Below are 25,216 nucleotides of genomic sequence, written 5' to 3'. Positions count from 1 at the left end.
CGACTTCAGCCGCCATCCTTGCTCCCTGTGGCACCAAACGTCCGACACCGGTCAAGTGATCAGTCCGCGAACCAATAATATCGCGGATCGCCTGCTGCTCTAGAACGGAAATATCAACGTCCGCTCCTTGGTGCTCAGCCTCCGCTCGCAACGTGTTGAACCTAGCGACCAGTCGATCCTGATATAATTAACTAGTTAGTATATATTAATCAAAAAATAAGAAAAATAAATGTAAACTTACATAACGTGCGGAGGCTTCAGGAGTCAGCCATTCGGACTTGTCGGACTGATGTTGGCGCTTGTAGTTCGCAAACAAGCTCTCGAATGCGCCTGTCTCGACGCTCTTCTGCATGTAAACAAAACTTCAAGTGTTAGATAATTTTAACGATTTGATGTATCATATAAACATAAAACTTACGTTCTTCATGCGGTGGGTCGAGAACCCAATCGTCCCCTGTCGAGTCTTCGTCTTCTTCTTCGCACGATTCGCCTTATTCTTCGCTTGAATGGCCTGTAATATAAGTAACCGTACACGTAAAGAACAAATCGTTTAATAAAAGGGTAAACACATATTTAACATAAATGATTTGATTACCTTAAATTCATCGCTCGTATATCGTTGTATCAGCGTCTCCCATTCGGTGTCGAGCTTAACGGTCCTCGGTTTCAGCGACCGCGCCACCTGTACGCTGCTCTTGCAGTCGATGTCGAACCATGACCGCAAGGTATGCCTCCAATCGCGAAGACGAGTCTTCGCGTCTCGAATGATTTCCGCATCGACAATCGCCTTCTTCTTCCCGGTTGCATCACCATCGACTCGAATGTCGTACTTGTCTCGAATCGCTGCTCGGATCTCGGCCTCCTTCGCCGGCCCCACGTTCGCATTCGTCCACCTTGGGACCGTAGGCGAGATCTTGTCTCGGACGACCAACCCGAGCGTGTTCGCGAACGTCGCGAGATCCTGATCCATCTCGCGCTCTGGCTGCAAGAACGACTGAAACTCCTCGTTATAAACGACGACTTCCTTCACCCCGGGGCGCCGTGCACGCTCAGATCGAATCCCGACCGTCGGCCCACGCACGGCCGGTTCGATATGCTCGTCTTCTTCTTCGACGCCATCACGTACGGGCGCCGACTGGCAATAATTCGGGAGACGGGCTAAGAAGTCATCCCCGTCTCCGCTGCCTCCAGCTCCTGTAGCCGCAGCCATCTGAAATTCAAAACAAAATACGATCCTACCGAAATTTCGGCAGAACCTCCCCCATAAACTTAACAACCCGGCATCAGCTTTTAACTTTAAAACCTGCATAGAAACATCCTAAAACTAACAATAAATCCAACCTCAGTGGTTCGATCATTTTTAAATCTATAAACAACTAATTAAATCCAATTTCAATTTCAATCCATAACCAATTAATTAATTTCACATAAACTACCTAATTTTCGTTAAACTAATTCATTAATTTAAGTTTGTTACCTTTAGAGAATCGGTTAGTAATTACCTTTAAACTAATTCGTTAAACTACCTTTAATTCATTAATTCATACATAAACTACACAAACTTAAACAATTTTAAATTTTCTAATCGTAATTAACAAAATTACATTTCCTAATTTATTAATCTCTAATCCCAATTTACAATTTTAAATTATCAAACATCCTAAATTATATCGTAATTAAATCCTAAATACTAAATTATATACTAAATTATATCCTAAATACTTATATCCTAAATAATTATATATAATTATAACTAATTATATATATAACTAATTATGTAAATACTTATATCCTATATAATTATAACTAATTATATAAATACTTATATCTATATACTAAATTATGTAATTATATAAAATATAACTTATATATATATAAATATTTATAACACCCAAATAAGCATAATATCACAATTTTTAAAACCTAATCTGTTAATTAACAATTTATAACTAATTAATTCATTACCATTTATAACTAATATATAAATAAAGTTATATATATATAAATATTTATAACTAATTCATACAATTTCATTTATTTATAACTAATTTAATTTAAATAATTTAAATTACCTAATATAAATAACTATATACTAATTAATAACTAACTATATAATATAAATAACTATATATAACAATTTTTATATATAAAGTTATAAAAAAAAATAAATAAATAAACTTACCGTGGACGCGCGACGACGGTGGACGAGGACGAGGAAGACGAGGACGGTGGACGAGGACGAGGACGACGAGGACGAGGACGAGGACGAGGACGGCGTTGGTGGTGGAGCGGCGACGGCGTCGGCGGCGGAGCGGCAGCGGAGCTGCAGACAGGAGAGAGATAGTGAGGAGAGAGAGAGATGTGAGGAGAGAGAGAGAAGTGAGGAGAGAGAGACTTACCGGGGAGGCACACGGCGTCGACTGCGTCGGGGCGGCACACGGCGGAGGAAGCGCACGGCGGAGGAGGAGAAACCAGAGAGAGATTTTAGAGATTTTAGGGTTTGGGAGCGAATGAGGGGTCTGGGTCGCGATCTGGTATTTAAAGACATTTAGCGACGATTTAATCGTCGCTAAATGTCTTTAAATTTCGTAGCTAAATCAACTTAAATTTTCAGTTCATAAACCAGGCATTTAGCGACGATTTCCTCGTCGCTAATATATTTTTACATATTTAGCGACGATAAAATCGTCGCTAAATCATTTCATTTAAATTATTTTGGGGGGATTTTTCCCTCTTTGAATTTCGTTAAATTTCGAAATTAATTCCAAACTATTAGCGACGATTTAATAGTCGCTAATTGTTTCCCCGCGAACTTAGCGACGAATTTACACATTTAGCGACGATAAATTCGTCGCTAATTATCTTTGCCGCCAAACTTTAGAAGTTTTGGCACCAAATAATTAGCGACGGAATTATCGTCGCTAAAAGGTTGATTAGCGACGAAAATTTAGCGACGATTTAGTCGTCGCTAATACTTCAGTCGCTAAATGTCATATTTCTAGTAGTGACTTTTTTCAATATTAGACACTGAACTTTTTAATTTTTATAAATAACAGTTAACCAAATTTCAATAACAGTTAACCAAATTTTAATAATTGTTGATCATATTTCAATAATAGTTAATCATATTTTAATAGTTATTGATCATGTTTCGATAACTATTGACTAGATTTCAAACAACAATTAACCAAATTTCAATAAATCATATTTCAATAACAGTAATTTCAACAATTGATGATCAGATTTTAATAATTGTTGACTCAATTTATGAAATATCAGGGTATTTTTATCCGGAAAAAAACGATTATGGACTAAATTTATGAAGAATGAGGATATGTTTTAAGAATATGATTGAAATTTAAAAAGTGACCCATGTTTTTAGTTATGAAATTTTCCCCTCTATTACACCCCTACCATCTTATGTCCCTATTTCGTTATGCAAATTTGTTTGTTATGGGCTAAGTACGACAAACACACGTATTCTCCCAAATCTCACATTATAATTATTCAAACATAAGAAATAAAAACTGATACAGCTTATCATGCAATAAAAATCACTGAATAGAAATAATGCAAAATAATCATCCATTGATAAAAATTTCCGATCCAATTATGAAAGAGTCCATCTCTATTCACTCATGAATTGCCACACATAAAACAGTTTATACAGCTTACGACCTTCAAAACTGCACCTTTTTTTTTTCTTTTTTCTTTTTTTTCTCTAACTATACAACAAAATCAATGTACCAATTCATGTGAAGGCTAAAAATCGCTCTAAAGGCAGCTACTACACACTTACTCCCTCTCAAATCTCACACTATAATTACTACCAAAAATCCCACTCTATAAAGATCATGTAATACAAATTAAAGAAAATAAACTTTCCTTTGATAAAAAAAGATCCCTCTTCTATTAAGACAGTCCAAGAATTGTAGTCACAAGACTCATGAACTACCTTAACACAGAACCTAATCAGCCATTCTCCTTTTGTCAAACTGCTCTATCTGATATGGGGACTAAAAACCAATCCTATATAAATCATGTAATGAAGAATGAAAGAAAGAAAAAAAACTCTATACACAAAGGTTCGAAGCAGATCAGCCCTGAACAGCCAGTACCTGCAAGTGATCCAGAAACGCTTCGAGGCTCAAATCATCGGTGAGAACGACGTCGGAGCCGCCCGTGTGAGTGGTGTTGTGGGTGACAGACGGGTTGAGCTTCGCGAGAAGGAACCTGGCCTCGCTGCTGTGCTGGTCGCACCTGACGAGCCTCGGCGCCGGGACCCGCTCCGCGAGGAGCGCCGCCGCGTCCGCCTCGGGGGCTTCCAGAAGCTTCCGGAGGTTCTCCTGCGCGGGGTCGCGGTGGTAGCCGAGCTTCCTCCACCGCGCGATCTTCGTCCCGTAGTGGATGACCACGCAGAAGTAGGAGTCGAAGAGGAGGATGGAGTCGGGCGTGACGGAGCGGATGTCGAGGAGCGCCGGCGCCGGCGGGCCCTCGAAGGAATATTCCGTCAGGGTCGGCTGGACCATCACCGTGGACCCCGCCACGCCCTCCCGGAGCAGCGCCAGCCTGGCGTGGGCCGTCTCGTCCGGGACCGTGTTGAGGACCTCCACGAAGTGGGACCGCCGGAGGTGGTACATGAACTGCGGGTACAGAGAGAGGTTCGGGGCGAGGCGGAACGTGGACGGGTCCTCCGCCACGTAGTCCCCGAACTCCGCCGCGAATCGGATCAGCGAGTCGTCGAGCTCTCTGATCACCTCTCGGACGCGGACCCCGGTCTCGAGCCGGTGGACCGCCAGCCTGGCGGTCACGGCGGCCGCGGCCTCCTGGTCGAAGCCCGCCGCGATCTCCGGCGAGCCCTTCGCGACCCACCTTCTCGCGGCGGTCACGACCCGCCTCCGAATCTCCGGCCCGGTTCGGAACCGGGTCGAGATCTGGACCAAAAAGGCCGACCCGGGCGAGGGCTCTCGGTCCGGGCTGGCCCGGAAGAAGAAGGCGAGGCAGGTCTTGTCGGTGAGGGACCCGAGCCGCCACGCGTGGGTCCCGCCCTCGCCGGTCTCGCGGTCGTCGACGAGGCCGTGGCTCTTCCGGAGAGAGACGCAGGGGCCGAGGGCGCCGGAGATTTTGACGTCCGCGGTGGTGACGATCTCGACGGTGGCGTCGAGGAACATCGCGAGCTTTTTCGGGTCGTTCTCGTCGCGCGCGAAGATGTGGGAGAGGCAGCCGCGGAGCTGTGCGGAGTCGAAGGAGTCGGACAAGAGCATGAATCCGCCGGAGCGCTCTACGGCGGGCTTCATCTCCGCCGCGCCGGTCTGGTCCAGCGAGCACGCGAACACGTCCAAAACGATCGACGATCCCGCGAGCCGCGTCGAGAGCCGCTCGTAGAACCTTCGGGACTTGGCGTAGTGCTGGGCGGAGCCGTTGATCAGGTCGCGGTGGGTCCGGATCGAACGGCCGAGATCGGGGTCCACGACGATGCCCGGACCGAGCGTGGCGGGCCCGGAAGTGAACACCATGACTCTGGAGCCGGTGGTGACGGAGCATCCTTCGAGCAGAGCCACCGCGGCCGATATCGCAGCGCCGGTGCACCTCCCGGCGCGTTGGCCACGCGCGGCTTCCCGCGACGGCCGTATCTCGTCGATCGCGGTGGTGACGTTGAAATCGCACTCCGAAATTGGCAGCAGAAATTGTTGCCTGTGCTTCGTGTGTTTCAATCCGAGAAATCGTTGGGTCTAATCATAGAGAAAGAAATTTAAATTCCCTTCGTTCGTTCGTCGAACACATTCCAACAACAGAGAAAGAGAGGAAAAGAAGTACCTGATCCGCCGAAACCTCTCTATCTCCGCGAAGCAAAACCACCCTAGAGCACTCACCAAACCCTAGATCATGAACCCTAACCATGGAATCAAACGTAATCAAGCCAACCAAAACGCTCTCCGGCATCCGCTCCACGACTCTCAGCAGCTCTCCCTTAAGCGCCTGAAGCTCCTCCTCCGCGGAAGAAGAAGCGACGTCGACGACAAACACGAAAGCCGGAGAAGCCGAAGCTCCGTCGCCGGAGCATCGGTACTCGACGGCGCTGTAGGTGGGGAAGAGCTCGGCGGGGAGACTGGTTCCGTCGGCGTGGGGGGCGGCGTAGGGGTTGCGGCGGAGGCAGAAGGGGCAAGTCCAGATGCGGGAGGTGTAGTGCACGCGCGCGTAGGGGTTGAGCGCGGCGCCGCAGTGGGCGCAGAGGACGGGGTCGTAGGGGAGGACGGGGAGCTCTGATTGGTGCATCAATGGCGTGCACATCACGCTTAAGGGGATCGGGAGAGAAGCTGATGACGAAGGTGGTGTTGGCCACGAGTTCCATGGCCATCGGAGGCCTTCGATCGCTTCCAGCTCCGCGAAGTCCATTTCTATGGAGGGGATCGGATCGGAGGAGTGAGTGTGTCTGTTTGTTTCCTTGTTTATGCGTTTGTTCTGTAAACGACGACATTGTCTTTGTTCTGAATGTGTCGTTTTTTGTTCTTCTTTATTCATTATTTATTGGGAAAATAACACATTTATACCCTGTGTTTTAGTGAAATATCGAGTTTAACCCTCGATTTTCAAAAATGTCGAGTTCATACCCTCTGTTTAACTAAAATGACGAAATTATACCCTCTGTTGAACTAAAATGACGAAATTATACCCTGAAATAGACAACAGTGTCACAAATATTCTTTTTATTGACTTTTCATTGACGTTAGACTATAATATTTATATATAAACATCAATTATCTTTATTCATTCGCGCCATATATATAATTTATTTACAAACTAAAAAATAAACAACAGTCTCTTAATCGTGAAGAACACAGAAAGAGGCAAAGGGGTAAACATCGATAGTTGATAGTCATCAAAATCGCATATTCGAACAGAGAATCAAGGATTTAGAGTTACAATTCAAACACAGAATGAAGTCATTTCTTAGGAGGTATGAGTTTTATTATTTAATTTCAATTTAAGGCTATTTTTATTTCAAAATTGAGAATTTGGAAGTTAGGGCACTGATTTAGATTTGATTTGGTTTTTCTTATATAAGAGTTAATATCAATGAAAATGACATTTGTGACGCTGTTATTCATTTCAGGGTATAATTTCGTCATTTTAGTTAAACAGATTGTATAATTTCGTCATTTTAGTTAGACAGAGGGTATGAACTCGACATTTTTGAAAACCGGGGGTTAAACTCGACATTTCACTAAAACACAGGATATAAATGTGTTATTTTCCCTTATTTTATTTCATGTTAGGTTTTAATCAAGGATTAAAATTTCGGTGAAAATTCGTCGAAATTGCATTATTTTTTAGATTCCGACACAAATGTATCATTCTGATCATTTCGCCGATATTGCCTTGTCATGTCATTTTCATGTCGTTTCGGCGACCAATGTCGTTTGGTTTAGGAAAAAAAAAGGGACAATGAGGTATTATTTCGTCGATACAAACTCTAAAACAATCGATGAACTTCGCCAAACCCAAACGTCGATAGAGTAGCGCTATTTCGACCGTGCTCTGGTATTTTCGACTCCCTCTATTCAAAAATCAACAATTTCGGTGCGGCGTCACCGTAAAATCGCTGATGTGTCGGTGATAATTCATTGTTTTTGTGTTGATGATATTTTAGGCCAATTTTGTGACTTTTTTTCTTTTTTTGAGCATGACCCTTGGTGGTAGACTGTAGCGACTCGAAATTGTAAACTTAATGTTGTAAATTAAGTTTAACCAAAGGACGAGAAAATTATGTGATTAATTTTCTATGAAGTATTTCTAGTATTTTTGGATTTGAAATATATTAAGGTAAAGAGAAATCTCGGAATAAAAAGAAGGATTTATCGAGTTCGTCTCGAATAAGAAATTAATTCCGAGGAAATGTTCCAGAAATTAATTTAAGAAAATAAATTCTCAAGGATGAGAATTATTTCCGAGAAACCTTAAATATATTTTAATGAATCGAGAACAAACGAGAAAATTCTCGGTTCGAGTCTTTTAATTAAAAGTTCGATCGGTTACGGTTTTAGTCACAAAATTTTGTGACAAGGACGTGGTTGTCATATTTTCCGGGCTCATTTGAATGAAAACAAGGAAAAAGGGGTTGGATTGTAAATAAAAGGATAAGTATAGCATTGCCACGTCATCAAGAGTCTGGAAACTTTTGTAAGTGATATATATCACTTGGCCGACTAAGGCAAAGCGCAAACCAGGAAAAAAAAAGAGAAGAAAGAAAAGAAAGAAGAAGAAGAAGAAAGAGAACTCGGGGGAGAGAGCGAGAGAGAGACCGAGAGAGGGAGAGAGAGTGAGACGGAGTTGAGCTCGCGGAGGAAGAGGAAGCTCGGCCGACAGCAAGTCACCGAGACCCGAAACCCATCTCGAGCGCGCGCCGTGGCTGAGGGAAAACGGTCGCCGCGAGCCACCAAGGGACGCCGGACCAAAGGAAATCGCCGGAGAAGGAGTGGTGAGCATCGAAGACTATCAATTTCACGAAACAAGGTAATAATTTCTCTTACCCGGGTTGAAATCTGAAAAGCTAGAGATGAAAATCAATTTAGGGATTTTGATTTTCTTGAGTAATTTCGGGAAATTGATGTCTTGGATGGTTGTGTGACCTTGTTTGTGATGTTAGTACTCGAAAATTGTGGATTGAAATTGTTCTTTGGATTTTTTTGGCCGAATTTCACAGAGTTAGGGTTCCTCGTTCATGAAATTGGGGGTTTTGATTTTCTGGACGTGATTGGATGTTCTTGGGTTGAATTATGTTTGGATTTGTGGTTGTTATTGGTTTTTGAACAAGTTTGGACGTGATTTGGTTTTGACCGTGAGACTTGGCCGTGTATGTTATTCTTGGCCGTGTAACTGAGTCGTTATGTTTTTGTTTGGCTGAGTTTGAGTTTCAGATTTATTGTGTTAGTTTGAGAATTGTTGCTCCGATATTTGGATATGGAATTAATGGGTCGACTTATTTACTTTGTCTCGTGTCACAGGGCTTGGAGTTAAATGCTTCAGCACAGAAGCATTGGAACTCTGTGATGCGAAGATTTTAAATTAATAGCTAATCTTTCTCTGTTCTGGATCGAGTTTAGTATCGAAAGAGTTGGGAATGTATTTTGGATTTCATGTTTGGTTTTTTTGTAAAATTTATTGACAAGTTAAAAATTTATTGACTTGTTGAACGAGTTTATAAGGATTTCACGAATATAAGGGGAAATGTGAATTTGAGACTCGAGTTTGAATTAATTATTTAAATTCAAACTTGAATTGATTCGATAATTGATTCTCGATTTTGGTTCGAGCTTAGTATTTGGGAAATTGGAAATTTCCACCGGATTGTTGTTTACGTGCTTCGTCTTTAGTAAACTCGAATTTGTGGATTCCGTTGAGAATCTAATCTGATTATTATTTATCGGAATAGGATAACGAGTTGGGAGCCGTTTAAAGGGTTCACGGTGTAAGTGAACGTCTGGATTCACGGTGTTAGTGAACGTTTGGGTTCACAGGACGAGCGAACGTCTCGTGGACGAGCGACATAGACGTTTAATCTCGAGGTAGGTTATTATAACCCTTCTCTCCTGATTTTATGGTTTGGCCTCAAGTATATATTATTTTCGAAATGAAAATGGTTGTGAACGTGCCACGAAACCTAGACCGTTCTTAGAAAATGTGGCGGAACTTCATCTCAGAATATCTGATCATGAAGTTGAGAATATTTTCAGTATTATACATATATCCCTTATTTGAAAAATATAAATATAATATTTTTCTTTATTGGCCTGGGATAGCCGGATCCTTATATATACGAAACGGAGAATGCATGCGTATATATAAAAGGGTGTGGAGAGTGCACCATTCTGATCAGATGAATGCCACGGGTTATGTGGGCAGGCGGTGGCAGGCCACCAGCATAAAAATCGCATTTTGCATTTGCATATTTCATCATTCAATGCACGTTTACTTTTCTGCAAGTTAGACTCGTACGTGGTTGGATATCAACACGTGACGATGGATATACTTGTACGTGTATGTAGATCTACACGGGACAAGAATAGTACTATGATATATGAGAATAATTGTTTTTGAAAATCTATATTTTTTTTTAAAATCGAGCCAAATATTATAACACCTACTGGGCCTCAAGCTCACCCCTACGTTTCTTTGTTTTTTCTTAAATTATCTGTATAACCAGGAAAGTAAGAAGAAGTGTTAGGACGACCTCGGGATTAAGTGTGGTCGAGAGTTTGAAGGTTTTCGCTGGATAGACTATCAAGTGTCGAAGGTTGGTTTATTTTTCGTTTTCTTTCTTTTATCTTTGGATTTGTAAAGTAAATAACTGAGTATGCACCGTGGGTTAGTTATGTAAAGTTTATTAGTGTTTTTTTTTATATTCTAATCACGCCTCACTTTTCCCGGGGCGTGACAGGGTGGTATCAGAGCTCTAGGTTAAGAGTCTCTAGGGAATGCATACTCGGTTTACTTTACACCTATAGTCCATCGATAGTAGTTTTTGAAGGTCGCTGGATGTGAGTTCTTCAAATGTTCCTTTGTTACAAGGATCCTTATGTCCACTTGAGCCTCTTGAGTATGGTTGAGTAATAAATCGTTTTTCAGGAAGTGACAACACGTGTTTAGGATGAAGCGCGTGTACGTCTAGAAGTCGATGTCTTTGAAAGTTCTAGGACTTCTACATTCACGTATTTAAGGATATATGATTCTGGAAGTTGCAGGTTATTGGGTTAAGAATATCGTAATGCAGTTGGATATAGTCAGAACTCCGTTAGAGTATTGCGTAGAGTTCATGGTAACTAAGCACGAAGCTCGTGCTAGTTTAACGTAAGGACTGTTCACGAAAATGTACAATGCTCATGACGTGAGAACAAATAAAGGGATTGTTCTACGTACAATGCTTTCTGGATGGAAGTTGGTGGACCTCGATAAAGGAAGATAATAGCGTCTCAATGAGAGACAAGGTTGTGATAGGGTGCGTTTTGCACTCTCATTATCGAAACCAAGCACATGAAGTGCATAAGGTTTGAGGATGGCTTTGAGGCTTTTGTTTAAAGATAGCCAAGCGTATGAACAAGGATGAGCTGGACATGGAAAGTCTTCTAAGATATGGCCTAGTGATGATGGTTGAATATGGAGAATACATGGACAACCTATGTACGTAAAAGGTAATGTTCTGACATAGATTGGTTGTCAACATATAGAGTTCAACTAGATTTCCATTGGCAAAGAGTTAAGCTACGTATGGAATCTAGGGAGATAGTTCCTTATCAGGGAGGCCAAGGTAAGAGGATGCAGACTTATACTATGAAGTCCTACGTTGGAGGACGAAGAAAGTTTTCATGTTATGCACTTCTTTCGGTATCAGAAGTCGACGTAGAAGACTCTAATACATGATTAGTTATTTCTGTTGTGGATGAATTTCCCAACGTTTTCCAGAAGAGTTAACTAGTCTGCCGCCTGATCGGGAGATAGAGTTATGTATTGATCTTATCCTCGATACCTTTACAAGAGTTGACGAGTTGTTTGACCAACTGGGAGGATCTCGATTCTTTTCCAAGATAGATCTGAGATCTGGGTATCATCAGTTGAAGGTTCGTGAAGAGGATATTCTCAAGACGGCTTTCATGACTCGTTATGGTCATTTTGAGTTCCTGGTAATGCCTTTTGGATTAACGAGCGCTCCTGCAGCTTTTATGGATATGATGAATCGAGTTTTTCGACCATTCTTGGATCAGCTCGTCATTGTTTTCATTGATGACATTTTGATTTACTCGAAGGATGCGCAAGAACATGAGTAGCATGATGGAGAAATATCCATGCTTGTTCCATGTAACCAGTTAGATCTTAAATTTCGGGACGAAATTTCTCTAAGGAGGGGAGAACTGTAGCGACTCGAAATTGTAAACTTAATGTTGTAAATTAAGTTTAACCAAAGGACGAGAAAATTATGTGATTAATTTTCTATGAAGTATTTCTAGTATTTTTGGATTTGAAATATATTAAGGTAAAGAGAAATCTCGGAATAAAAAGAAGGATTTATCGAGTTCGTCTCGAATAAGAAATTAATTCCGAGGAAATGTTCCAGAAATTAATTTAAGAAAATAAATTCTCAAGGATGAGAATTATTTCCGAGAAACCTTAAATATATTTTAATGAATCGAGAACAAACGAGAAAATTCTCGGTTCGAGTCTTTTAATTAAAAGTTCGATCGGTTACGGTTTTAGTCACAAAATTTTGTGACAAGGACGTGGTTGTCATATTTTCCGGGCTCATTTGAATGAAAACAAGGAAAAAGGGGTTGGATTGTAAATAAAAGGATAAGTATAGCATTGCCACGTCATCAAGAGTCTGGAAACTTTTGTAAGTGATATATATCACTTGGCCGACTAAGGCAAAGCGCAAACCAGGAAAAAAAAAGAGAAGAAAGAAAAGAAAGAAGAAGAAGAAGAAAGAGAACTCGGGGGAGAGAGCGAGAGAGAGACCGAGAGAGGGAGAGAGAGTGAGACGGAGTTGAGCTCGCGGAGGAAGAGGAAGCTCGGCCGACAGCAAGTCACCGAGACCCGAAACCCATCTCGAGCGCGTGCCGTGGCTGAGGGAAAACGGTCGCCGCGAGCCACCAAGGGACGCCGGACCAAAGGAAATCGCCGGAGAAGGAGTGGTGAGCATCGAAGACTATCAATTTCACGAAACAAGGTAATAATTTCTCTTACCCGGGTTGAAATCTGAAAAGCTAGAGATGAAAATCAATTTAGGGATTTTGATTTTCTTGAGTAATTTCGGGAAATTGATGTCTTGGATGGTTGTGTGACCTTGTTTGTGATGTTAGTACTCGAAAATTGTGGATTGAAATTGTTCTTTGGATTTTTTTGGCCGAATTTCACAGAGTTAGGGTTCCTCGTTCATGAAATTGGGGGTTTTGATTTTCTGGACGTGATTGGATGTTCTTGGGTTGAATTATGTTTGGATTTGTGGTTGTTATTGGTTTTTGAACAAGTTTGGACGTGATTTGGTTTTGACCGTGAGACTTGGCCGTGTATGTTATTCTTGGCCGTGTAACTGAGTCGTTATGTTTTTGTTTGGCTGAGTTTGAGTTTCAGATTTATTGTGTTAGTTTGAGAATTGTTGCTCCGATATTTGGATATGGAATTAATGGGTCGACTTATTTACTTTGTCTCGTGTCACAGGGCTTGGAGTTAAATGCTTCAGCACAGAAGCATTGGAACTCTGTGATGCGAAGATTTTAAATTAATAGCTAATCTTTCTCTGTTCTGGATCGAGTTTAGTATCGAAAGAGTTGGGAATGTATTTTGGATTTCATGTTTGGTTTTTTTGTAAAATTTATTGACAAGTTAAAAATTTATTGACTTGTTGAACGAGTTTATAAGGATTTCACGAATATAAGGGGAAATGTGAATTTGAGACTCGAGTTTGAATTAATTATTGAAATTCAAACTTGAATTGATTCGATAATTGATTCTCGATTTTGGTTCGAGCTTAGTATTTGGGAAATTGGAAATTTCCACCGGATTGTTGTTTACGTGCTTCGTCTTTAGTAAACTCGAATTTGTGGATTCCGTTGAGAATCTAATCTGATTATTATTTATCGGAATAGGATAACGAGTTGGGAGCCGTTTAAAGGGTTCACGGTGTAAGTGAACGTCTGGATTCACGGTGTTAGTGAACGTTTGGGTTCACAGGACGAGCGAACGTCTCGTGGACGAGCGACATAGACGTTTAATCTCGAGGTAGGTTATTATAACCCTTCTCTCCTGATTTTATGGTTTGGCCTCAAGTATATATTATTTTCGAAATGAAAATGGTTGTGAACGTGCCACGAAACCTAGACCGTTCTTAGAAAATGTGGCGGAACTTCATCTCAGAATATCTGATCATGAAGTTGAGAATATTTTCAGTATTATACATATATCCCTTATTTGAAAAATATAAATATAATATTTTTCTTTATTGGCCTGGGATAGCCGGATCCTTATATATACGAAGCGGAGAATGCATGCGTATATATAAAAGGGTGTGGAGAGTGCACCATTCTGATCAGATGAATGCCACGGGTTATGTGGGCAGGCGGTGGCAGGCCACCAGCATAAAAATCGCATTTTGCATTTGCATATTTCATCATTCAATGCACGTTTACTTTTCTGCAAGTTAGACTCGTACGTGGTTGGATATCAACACGTGACGATGGATATACTTGTACGTGTATGTAGATCTACACGGGACAAGAATAGTACTATGATATATGAGAATAATTGTTTTTGAAAATCTATATTTTTTTTTAAAATCGAGCCAAATATTATAACACCTACTGGGCCTCAAGCTCACCCCTACGTTTCTTTGTTTTTTCTTAAATTATCTGTATAACCAGGAAAGTAAGAAGAAGTGTTAGGACGACCTCGGGATTAAGTGTGGTCGAGAGTTTGAAGGTTTTCGCTGGATAGACTATCAAGTGTCGAAGGTTGGTTTATTTTTCGTTTTCTTTCTTTTATCTTTGGATTTGTAAAGTAAATAACTGAGTATGCACCGTGGGTTAGTTATGTAAAGTTTATTAGTGTTTTTTTTTTATATTCTAATCACGCCTCACTTTTCCCGGGGCGTGACATAGACAGATAGGAATGGGTTCCACCATGTCCATGTCTTCTATTGATTATGACGTCGATTCCATCGCGACTTAATTTGGCTCAATGTCGTTTGACCAAATGCCGTACATATGAGGTGAAGCTTCGTATCTATATCTTTACGCATGTCCTTATACAGTGCTCGTGCCTATTCATTTTTCCGTCCCTGCCTCCATGGACTCCGTAGATGATGATTCGCCTCAAACTGTTGGATATGTTGTATCCTATCATCACCTAATTGGAGTATTACCTCAGTATCCTTTCCTCTGCAATATTGTTGGAGGTGACCAACTAAACTACAATATGCATCTCAACAGCTACACCATGACCTATGCGAGTCACATGACATGGTTTGAATATTGTGACCTCCATGCACGATCCGGGGCTATCAACTCCACCGCCACTCAAGTTACTATTGAAACTTTTTATCTGTTTTGAACTTAGTAAGTGTTTTGAACTTTTTATGTGTTTTGGATCTTTTGTTTGTTTGTTTTTTTTTTTTTTTTTTTTTTTATAATATATGAACTTATTATGTGTGTTTGAGACTTGAGTTATAAGTTTGAACTTATTGTGTGTGTTTGAGACTTGAGTTTGAAGTTTAAACTTATTATGAGTGTGTTTGAAACTAATTTTGTTATGTGTATGGTAGTATGAAATTTATTTTTTATATTTAAAATTATGTAACATTATTTCAATCGGCATTTCCATGTTTTTTTTAAATTTTAGCCAGCCCCTGCTATTTCCGTCGGCACAATATTTTCAAATTTCCATATTATTTTCTCCCCAATTTCCATCGATCACCGCAGTTTTCGAGTTTTGGGATTATCGTCACGAAATCGACGTTTTAATGCCCTTTTTATATTTCTCTCATGCATCACATTTACATGAAAATTAACATCAAAATTAGTATGATATAAAAATAAACACAATGGAGACATAAAAGCTTATAGTTTAAGCAAAGTGGGGCATCCTCATTCAAATCTCATTTTTTATTTTTTACTCTTATATACGACATGACATGTGTTTTAAACTTAATCGTGACTGATGTTAAGTCTTTAATTTTCACCTAATTCCTTTTGTTTATAAGAAGAAGGTGATATTTCTTCAACAATCTCACATATGGTATCAACTAGTTTTCTTCTACGATACTGAGGATTAGAAAGTTATTTTAGCATATTCATGACTCGATACTCCCTATCTATCCTCTAACTCTTTTTTGTTTAGCTTTTGTGAAACACAATCTAAACCTCTTGAGTCTACTTGAATAATACGTTCTCGTATTTATCAAAGATATGTATACTTAGAGATTTTTCATTTAAGTCATAATGAACTTCTTCAAAGACATCGCTTCTCAATTCTTTTAATTCTTAGAGTCGGTACTTAACAGATGTTTCTAAAAAACATTTCTGTTTAGTACTTTTCAGTAACTTTCTTAAATATCACATCTCGTGTACAACCAACCGATTTTTATATCGCATCTTAAACATGAATTACTTTGATGTCATGAAGCATTCAAAGACTACTTGTAACATATGACCATTTCACTTAATGTTATTTGTTGTATGTTTATCAATAACTCGTAATCTATTGTAACCAGGTCCGGCTCAAGGAGAGGGCAAAAAAGGCAATTGCCCAAGGCCCCCACCATTCACTAGGCCCCACTTAAAAAAAATTAAAAAGTTATTATATTTATACATATGTAGTTGTGTACTAATATCCTAATTTAAATGGAATTCTCAACTTAAAACAATCGAAGATGTCAAAGAGTTTTTGTTTGATTAATGAATGTCAATAGTATTGTGGTTTTCTTGGTACTTCATGCAGAAATAAAACATTAGTATATTGAAGAATAGACATACTAATTATATATACATAAAGTAATTTCAACTTTATCATTCTTTATCTCCTAATTTCTTTCTATTGTTTTTTATATTATAATTTTTAATTTCGGTTTCGTATTCTTATTTTCAACTGATCAATTATGAAATTGAGTTTTATCCTAGAATACAGATTAGATATGACTACTATGAAATATTTATTAAGATGTAACTTCATTTTTATAATTTAATTTATCATTATTTGGTTATGTATAATTTTTAATTCTTTTTAACTCATGATATTTTAAGGCCCCTTAATTTGCTTATCGCCCAAGGCCCCCGTATATGTCGAGCTGCCTCATATTGTAGCAATTACTCCACTGACTCAAATCTACTAGCTTGATTTTAAATGCTAGTGTCCAATAAATTTTCAATTGCATTAAACCAATGTTTAAAATATCGATACCGAGATTTTGATTATACTGAAATATCGACTATCGACGGATAGGTCAGAATTATTTTAATACAACTACCGATTTATACCGTTTCAAAATCACTTATATATCGAATACCGACGAGTATATTGATAAATTTCATATAAAATAATATATATATATATATATATATATATATATATATATATTACATGAAAATTATATATAGGTTGTAGAAAACCGAAACTCCATATTTTTAATAATAAAAAAAACAAGGAATGTCTATTTATATTTATTTAAAAATAATAAATAATATTAAGATAAAAAAAATTATTAATATCGAGAAATAAAAAGAATAAATAGTGAAAAACTTACAAAAAATCATTTTATTTTTGTACAATTTTTCCTTTTGGGTAATGTAGCTAAATAGCCAATTTAAAGTTATGAATTTGTAAAATAGTCAAGGTTTGTCTTAATTGAGTGAAATAGCCAAAATGTGCAACAAGTTGGTTTCAAAAAAAAATTTTGAACTCAAGATTAAGTTTTTTGAAAGTGATAAATTGCTTATAATAATCGTCAAAAAATTTAATCTTGGCTATCAAAAAAATTTTGAAAACCTAAATTTGACTATTTTGCTAAAAAGTTGAAACTTTGACTATTTTGCTAATCAATGAGTTTCAAATGACTATTTTGTACAATTTTTCCTTTTATTTATTTATTTATTTATTTGCATCATAAGAATGATACTTAAATTATAATGACTATTGAATAAAACATCTCGTTTCAATCTATGAATCATTTATTAATAAGGAAATCGTGTAAATAGTATAAAAAAATTACAGTTATATATGTATATTAATTAAGGGTCAAGCGGCTATATAGCCAAATAAAACTTAAGCTTTTGCAAAATAGCCATAATTTGTCAACTATAAGCAAACTAGCTAAAGTAAGATTAATCTAGGTTGGATTAAATTTAATCCCAACGAACTATAAAGACAGAATGTAAGCTTTATGAAGACATGATTAAAATTTGTAGTACTCTCAATTGGCTATTTTGCTATACCTAACGAAATTATGGCTATTTTGCTAAAGTCATAGTTTGAATTGACTAAGTGGGAGGGTTAGACTTGTTTTTTGTAACCCACAATCCCCAACACTAATGAAAGAAGCAATTAACGTGAGACTAAGAGCCGCTCTTGTGGCCCTCTCTTAAATGGGAGTACTCTAAGGCGTTTTTGCTTCGATCATTGCTCAATGAGCTACGTCCGAGAGTGAAATGATGATGACAAGGCCTCCCCTTGGGGGATTGTTTTTCAAAGTTGACCTTTTGAACTAAGTGGTTGGTTGCACACTTAGGCTCAATCCCTAGTAATCCTCCCTTGAGGCTCTGCGAAAGGAAGCGAGTGATCAAACCAATTTAAAAGGTGGCTAGTCAAAATTGGTGTATTGACATCTTGGCTAAGCATTAATGATGTGTCATTTACTTATAAATGGAGATTTTTTGCGGCCTTCTCTTGAGGGAGTAAATTATCGTTTGGTTTATAACACCTTTGGATTTTATCAAGTCTTAAATAAAACTTAAATCCTAAACCAAAGACTAATCATAAACTTGTTTCAACTTTTATAGGCAATATGTCTCTCAACCCTCTCTCAACCATTCTTTCCTCGAATAAACTCGAAGGCGACAATTACGTCGACTGGAAACGTAACCTCGACATAGTCCTTACTGTCGACAAACACAAATGGGTACTCACCACCCCGTGTGCTCCTCTAACGAATGATGATTCGACTCAAGAGGACAAAGACGCCTTAGCGGCTTGGCTTTGATCCGATGAGATTGTGAGTTGCTATATCTTAGCATCTATGAACAATATGCTGAAACAGCAACATCGTGACATCGAGACTTCCGCTGACATGCTCTACAATCTTCATGAGATGTTTGGAGGGAAAAGTCGTCAAACAAGGCAAAAAGCAGTCCGACAGTTTATGAACTGTCGCATGAAGGCTGGGACTCCTGTCAGGGACCATATGATGATGATCATTAGTTACCTGAATTAGATGGAAATCCTAGGATCTAATATTGACGAGGAGACCAAAATAGATATGATCTTGGAAAGTCTCCCCGACTCTTTCGATACCTTCAAGTAAAACTACTCCATGAACAAGCTAGAGTACATTGTTACCATGCTTATGAAGGAGCTTCACACTGCTGAAGGTCTCACTAAGAGAAAGAGGAATCAAAGAGAGGCTCATGCTACTGAGCACAAAGCTTCCACCTCTGGATCTAAGAAGAGACCTCATAAGGCCGAAAAGAGAAACTGTCCTGCCTCACTCAAAGCAAAGGAACATAATATTGTACTAATTACCGAAGCATGCTTAGTAGCTGATAATGTATCAACGTGGATTCTTGACTCCATTGCTACTAACCATATTTGTTGTTCCTTGAATGGTTTCAAGAAAACCGAAAGCTTAGAGGAAGGCGACTTCTGTTTCAAATGGGGTGATGGGAGCCTGGTGTCTGCGAAGGCTGTGGGATCCGTGATGCTGTCTTTTGAAGACCGCACTTTAAACTTGAATGATGTTTATTTTGTTCCTACCTTTCGAAAGAACTTAATATCATTTGCTCATCTTCTTGAGCAAGATTATTGTTCCTGATAATTCTTTTGTCACTGATGCATGTATGAAGAATGGTCTTTTTACATTTATCTCACTCAACCTTCTCTTTTAGACACCGAAATAGATAACGATCTAGTTAGGGAGCCAAAGAGGATCAAACTTTCTGAATCCTCCGATCTAATAAAATCAACATATCTCTTGCACTTAAGACTTGGTCATATCAGTCTAGATAGGATTAAGAGACTTGTGAGGGACGTTCCACTCCAAGCCTCTGCAATAGGTTCACTACCTATTTGTGAATCTTGTATTCAAGGAAAAATGACTAAGCGACCTTTCTCAGCCAAGGGTCGAAGAGCCCTTGAGTTGCTGGAACTAGTACATTCTGATGTATGTGGTCCGCTTAGTCAACAGGCACGTGGAGGATACGAATACTTCGTTACATTCACCGATGATTACTCAAGATATAGTTTTGTCTATTTGCCCAAACACAAATCCAAGACCTTTAACATATTTAAGGTCTTTAGGGCTTTAGTGGAAAAGCAAACTGACAAAGTGATCGAAACCATTCGATCCGATCGAGGTGGTGAGTATATGTCTGCAGAGTTCGATGAATTTCTTAAAGAAGAAGGTATTGCTTCTCAGCTTACTGCACCTGGCTCACCTCAACAAAACAGAGTGTCAGAGAGAAGAAACCGAACTCTTATGGAGATGGTTAGATCAATGATGAGTTACTCATCACTCCCTTTTTCCTTTTGGGGATATGCCCTCGAAACAGCCGCTTACATTCTGAACCTAGTTCCGTCCAAAACGGTTCCTGGTACTCCTTATGAACGATGGACTGGCTGTAAAGTAAATCTTGGCCGCATCAAAATTTGGGGTTGCCCTGCATACGTGCTGAGGCAAAAGACTAGCTAGTTGGCTAGTAGGTCAGAATTGTGTCTGTTCGTCGGATATCCAAAGGAAACCAAAGGTTTCATTTTCTATAATCCCGAGGACGATAAGACTTTCGTTAGCACGAATGCTCGTTTCCATGAGGAGGACTTTATGAAAGATGAAAAACCTAGAAGCAAAATTGTGCTTGAAGAAAAGATGGGTGAAGAAGCTTCTACCTCATCTGTAAGAACTGTTCTTACCCCAACTGAAGCACAACCTAACTCATCAGAATCTTGTCAAGTAGTACTTCGACTTAGTGGGAGGGCTACTCAAAAGCCTGACAGGTACATGTCCTATGGAGACTCTCTCGTAGCCGTTTCTGACATGGATGACCCTGTTTCCTATAGCCAAGCAATGGCTTGTTCTAAATCAAACCTTTGGCTTGACGCCATGAAAGTTGAAATGCACTCGATGTATGTCAACAAAGTCTGGATACTTGTAGACCTTCCTGAAGGGATTACACCAGTAGGTTGTAAGTGGATATACAAGAAGAAAAATGGTCCGGATGGGAACGTCGAGACGTTCAAAGCACGACTTGTGGCTAAGGGTTATACCCCACAAGAAGGGATTGACTATGAAGAAACCTTCTCGCCAGTCGCGATGCTTAAATCCATCCGCATACTCTCATCCATAGCTGCAGCTCTCGACTATGAGATCTGGCAAATGGATGTCAAGACGGCCTTCCTGAATGGCAATCTTGACGAGCGCATTTATATGGCTCAACCAGACGGTTTCATGGAAAAATGTCAAGAGACCAAGGTTTGTGAGTTGCTTAAGTCCATTTATGGATTAAAGCAAGCATCTAGGTCATGGAATATTAGATTCGATGAAACTGTAAAGAGCTTCGGCTTTGAGCAGTCAATAGATGAGCCGTGCGTTTACAAGTTAATGCACGAAGGTAAATTTGTGTTCCTGGTGCTACATGTCGATAATATATTACTCATAGGTAACGGTGTGGGTAAATTATTTGAGGTTAAGGTCTTACTGGCAAAGCAAATTCGATATGAAGGATCTAGGAGAAGCCGCATACATTCTGGAGATCCAAATCTTTCGAGATAGGAAGAACCGGACTCTGTCGCTCTCTCAAGCATCTTATATTGATAAGGTGAAGGATCGCTTCTCGATGCAAGACCCCAAGAAGGGCCAAACGCCCTTTAGGCATGGAGTCTTACTCTCTAAGGACCAGTCTCCCAAGACTGCACAAGAGATTGAAGACATGAGGAAAATTCCTTACGCCTCTGTCGTAGGAAACCTCATGTGTGCTATGCTTTGCACTAGACCTGACATCTGTTTCGCTGTTGGCGTAGTTAGCCGTTTCCAATCTAACCCTGGACCCGAGCACTAGATTTCTATTAAGCATGTTCTCAAGTATCTTCGAAGAACTAGGAAGTTGATGCTTACATATTCAGGTACTGACCTGACTAAGACGGGATATACCGACTCCGATTTTCAAGCGGATAAGGATTCCAGGAAATTCACTTCGGGATATGTGTTCATCCTTAATGGTGGTGCAGTTGTGTGGAGGAGTATTAAGCAATCTTGCATTGCTGACTCCATAATGGAAGCATAATATGTGGCTGCTTTTGAAGCATCCAAAGAGGCTGTATGGCTTAGAAAATTCCTTAAGTATTTGGAAGTTGTTCCAAACGTCGACGAGCCCATGACCCTTTATTTGATAATAGTGGGGTTGTCGCTAACTCAAAGGAACCTCGAAGTCATAAGCTTTGAGTCCAAGTTTTTAGCTCAAGCTTTGTTCATTTGGATCCGTGAGGTCATTGTCACAAATCATATTGAGTAGGAATAGTTAAACTAGAAGCTAAGTCAAAACAAGAACGAGACAAGTTTTACGAAAATTGTCTAAAGGGTATTTTTGTCTTTTTAGACATAGGACGAAATGAATGTCAATAAATTTTTTGACATTATCATATGATGACAAATGAAACTTAAAACACTCGGCCATGAAGAGTTTATTGGGCCTTGAGGATTAAGTTCATTTCATGGAATTTTACTTGAAAATTCTTAATGGGCTTTTCTTATGTGTGTCATGAACAAGTGAAGAAAAATCTAGAAACCCATTCTAGAAGCCTTGCACGTCCAACCCTAGGAAAAGGAGGCTGAATTTCGTTCATGCCATGGTGTGAAAGAGAGTTTATTTTGTGCATTAATGTATGTAGATACTTGCCAAAAGAAAAAGAGGAAACAAATTTCCTAATTGAGGAATGTATTTGGGCGGCCAAGGCAAGCAAAAAGAGGAAACAAATTTACTTCTAGAAGCATAGAGATGGCCGTGTGAATTAAAGGGGATAGGGGCAATATTTGCTCATGAGTATGTGATATTGTACAAAAGAGGAAACTACTTTTATGAAGGTAATCTATCCCCTATAAATAGAGGCCTCATTCTCATTGTTCATTCATTCCAAGTTTTAGAGATTGAGAGCTTCTCTCTCTAGCTTGGCAGCCCATCCTCTCTCTCTCTCTCTCTCTCTAAGTTCTTTTCGTTTTTGTTTTGGCACCTAGGTCCTCATTTGACCTAGCGTTTTTAGCTCTTCGACTATAAGACTTGTTCTTGAGTCGTCGTGTTTAAAAGTGACAACTCACTAATTCCTTTTCTCTCGAGTGATTATAGTGATAGAAACTTTCGTGGTTGCTCGAGTTGGCGAGGAAAAAAGAGAGACGTGCTGCGAGGGGAGACGAACGTTGCAACTTTCCAAAAGCTTCTCAACGTTCAAACTTCTAAAAAAGTTAGTAAATTTATTATGCTCATAATAGTTTTTATTTACGTGTATTTGCTCTTTGTCTAGGTTAGTAAAATCGTTTTACTTGTCAAAAGAAAATTTTTAAAATTCCTCCGCTTACCCGAAGCGTTAAACTTTTTCTTAAACCCTAGATCAATTCCAACAACACTGCGGGGCTTCTTCGTCAATGCGCCACTCCAATGGAGGCAGAGTTGGCTCCCCAGTCTCTAAATTAGAATACGCCTTCTCATGTCTAGCATATGCCCCACTCAAGACCATCGCCCGAGGTATAGCTCGACACCAATTCTGCAAAAGTATTAAAATTAAGAAATGAAACTACTATATTAAATGAAACAAAACAAAAGTTATATTCATACGCACCTCCATCAGCTCTTGGAATAGTGGCGCGCGTTCTGGATTCCTGACCAGTTCTCTCTGGCAGTCGGATACGGTGATATACCAGTCGTCTAAGTTAATGAGGAATGTGATCCAATGGATGTTTTTGAAGTTGGCCACGAACCCTATCTCTTTTGCGGACTTCCATGGCAATATTTTATTGCCTCTGTGTCCTTGTATCTCCCTAAACACAAGATTACGGTTCCACTTCACTGGCTCGGGATTCTGGCCTAGCCTTATGCCTTCTTTTTTGTTCTCTTCTTCTTTAAGAAAGCTTGAGATAACAGAGCTGCCCCATCTTGTACTCATGACGCGAACTTCCTGTCGGTAATCGTCGAGCTCTAGTTGGCGTCTCCGAATCACGTGCGTAATAGCATCAAGATGCTGTAACACGTTAACATAGCTAATTAAAGAGGAATATAATATGACAAACATATTAAAATTTTAGTATAACGAAAACGTACCGAATCATCGAGCCACTCCGCTGGTTCCATCGGCTTCTTGAACCAGTCATTATCGGCGTCCATAGCTGGTTTTAGAAGCGACTTCTGTTTATCTGGGATGTCGTCTGAAGCTGGCCTCTTTGAACGGGACCCCTGTGTAGTAGGTGAGTGCCTCAGCGAAGAAGTTGAGTGCCTCGGCGAAGAAGGTGACCGCCTCAAAGAAGTAGGTGATCGCCTCGAAGAAGAAGGTGACCGCTTTGACGCGGTTCGCTTTTCGGGTGGCGGTCATGGCTTCTTCTGTTCGCCATGAGCCTGTGTAGTGGGTACGTCACCGGGAGGTAAACCCGTCACGTCATGGAAAATAATGTTAAGCCTATGACACATGGCTATCTGCAAGTTCAAATAACAAAAAATTCAATACATTAAAAAAAAGTTCAAAGAATTACGTTGTTAGACATAACAAATATATTAAAAATAAAATTATCCATGATCCCGCCTCATTCTCTCAAGGCGTCTCCTGTTCGTGGCATGCATTCGCATTTGCATGTATTGACACTGGATCATTTCGTCCCACATCGCGCGTTTAATAATGACTGGAGCGTCGGGATCATCTGCTGGTACAGGAGCAGGAGCTTGTGGAGGCAGAGCTTGTCGACGAGAAACTCCAGGACGATGAGTAGGAGAAACATGTGGTTCGTTTGGATCGTATTCTTCATCATTGTTGTCGTCGACTGACGCTACTAAATCAATCTCATCATCGAGATTTTCCAGCTCCTTCACGGCTTCTCCCTCAATGTCTACCGGATATAGACATTTCTTTGTTTGCGTCTCTAGATTCTCAAAAAAATCTTTCTCTCCAACTCGTGGTCTCAATATCGGTAAAACTCCGGTCTACAAAAACAAAACATGTTTTTAAGCTTTACCGATTTTAAAAGTTGAATAAAGTTAAAAGTAATAGAAATTACCGTTTTTTTTTTCCTGAGAATTGGTAACAATTCCTTCGCCGTAATGATTAGGCTACTGGTCCAAGAATGCATTCTCGGCATTGCTCTGTCGTGGTTTGTAGCAAATTTAATTCCAACATCCGGAATTGCCTCGTACGTCCAGTATTAAACCATTTGAATATTGCTGCGTAATGTGTACTTTGCTTCTTTCTCATCCACATCTGGCTTCTTCTTCAACTT

The 25,216-nt window shown here is 39.7% G+C and overlaps 1 protein-coding gene and 2 long non-coding RNA genes across 3 annotated transcripts; 2 read left to right on the top strand and 1 right to left on the bottom strand.

The window, feature by feature from the left end:
• Nucleotides 1-3,568: 3,568 nt before the first annotated feature.
• LOC149393293 (Sec23/Sec24 protein transport family protein) lies at nt 3,569-6,449 on the bottom strand. Its single transcript, XM_089618370.1, has 2 exons — nt 5,818-6,449; nt 3,569-5,732 (listed from the first exon to the last, which is right to left on the bottom strand). Exons 1-2 carry the CDS (start codon nt 6,394-6,396, stop codon nt 4,098-4,100), a joined length of 2,214 nt encoding a protein of 737 aa, XP_089474496.1. The 5' UTR covers nt 6,397-6,449; the 3' UTR covers nt 3,569-4,097.
• A 1,693-nt stretch (nt 6,450-8,142) lies between these two features.
• Nucleotides 8,143-9,197, top strand: LOC149393292 (uncharacterized). The gene is made up of 2 exons (XR_016299888.1): nt 8,143-8,514; nt 9,006-9,197. It is a non-coding gene; the product is annotated as an uncharacterized LOC149393292 (long non-coding RNA).
• Nucleotides 9,198-12,617: 3,420 nt separating this feature from the next.
• Nucleotides 12,618-13,401, top strand: LOC149393291 (uncharacterized). The gene is made up of 2 exons (XR_016299852.1): nt 12,618-12,718; nt 13,210-13,401. It is a non-coding gene; the product is annotated as an uncharacterized LOC149393291 (long non-coding RNA).
• Nucleotides 13,402-25,216: the final 11,815 nt, after the last annotated feature.

This window comes from Urtica dioica, chromosome 6 (assembly GCF_054948205.1).
Source record: "Urtica dioica subsp. dioica isolate 48M chromosome 6, U.dioica_male_clone48M_v1_H2, whole genome shotgun sequence".
Classification (NCBI taxonomy): Eukaryota; Viridiplantae; Streptophyta; class Magnoliopsida; order Rosales; family Urticaceae; genus Urtica; species Urtica dioica.
The sequence above is the reverse complement of the archived record's forward strand: the minus strand, read 5'-3'. Positions and strand labels throughout refer to the sequence as shown.

Excerpts from the sequence above, each read along its gene's own strand:
- LOC149393293 (XM_089618370.1), bottom strand. The coding sequence starts at position 6,396 with ATGGACTTCGCGGAGCTGGAAGCGATCGAAGGCCTCCGATGGCCATGG. Across the intron at positions 5,733-5,817 it reads GAGAGGTTTCGGCGGATCAG|ACCCAACGATTTCTCGGATT; the intron begins GTACTTCTTTTC and ends CTCTATGATTAG.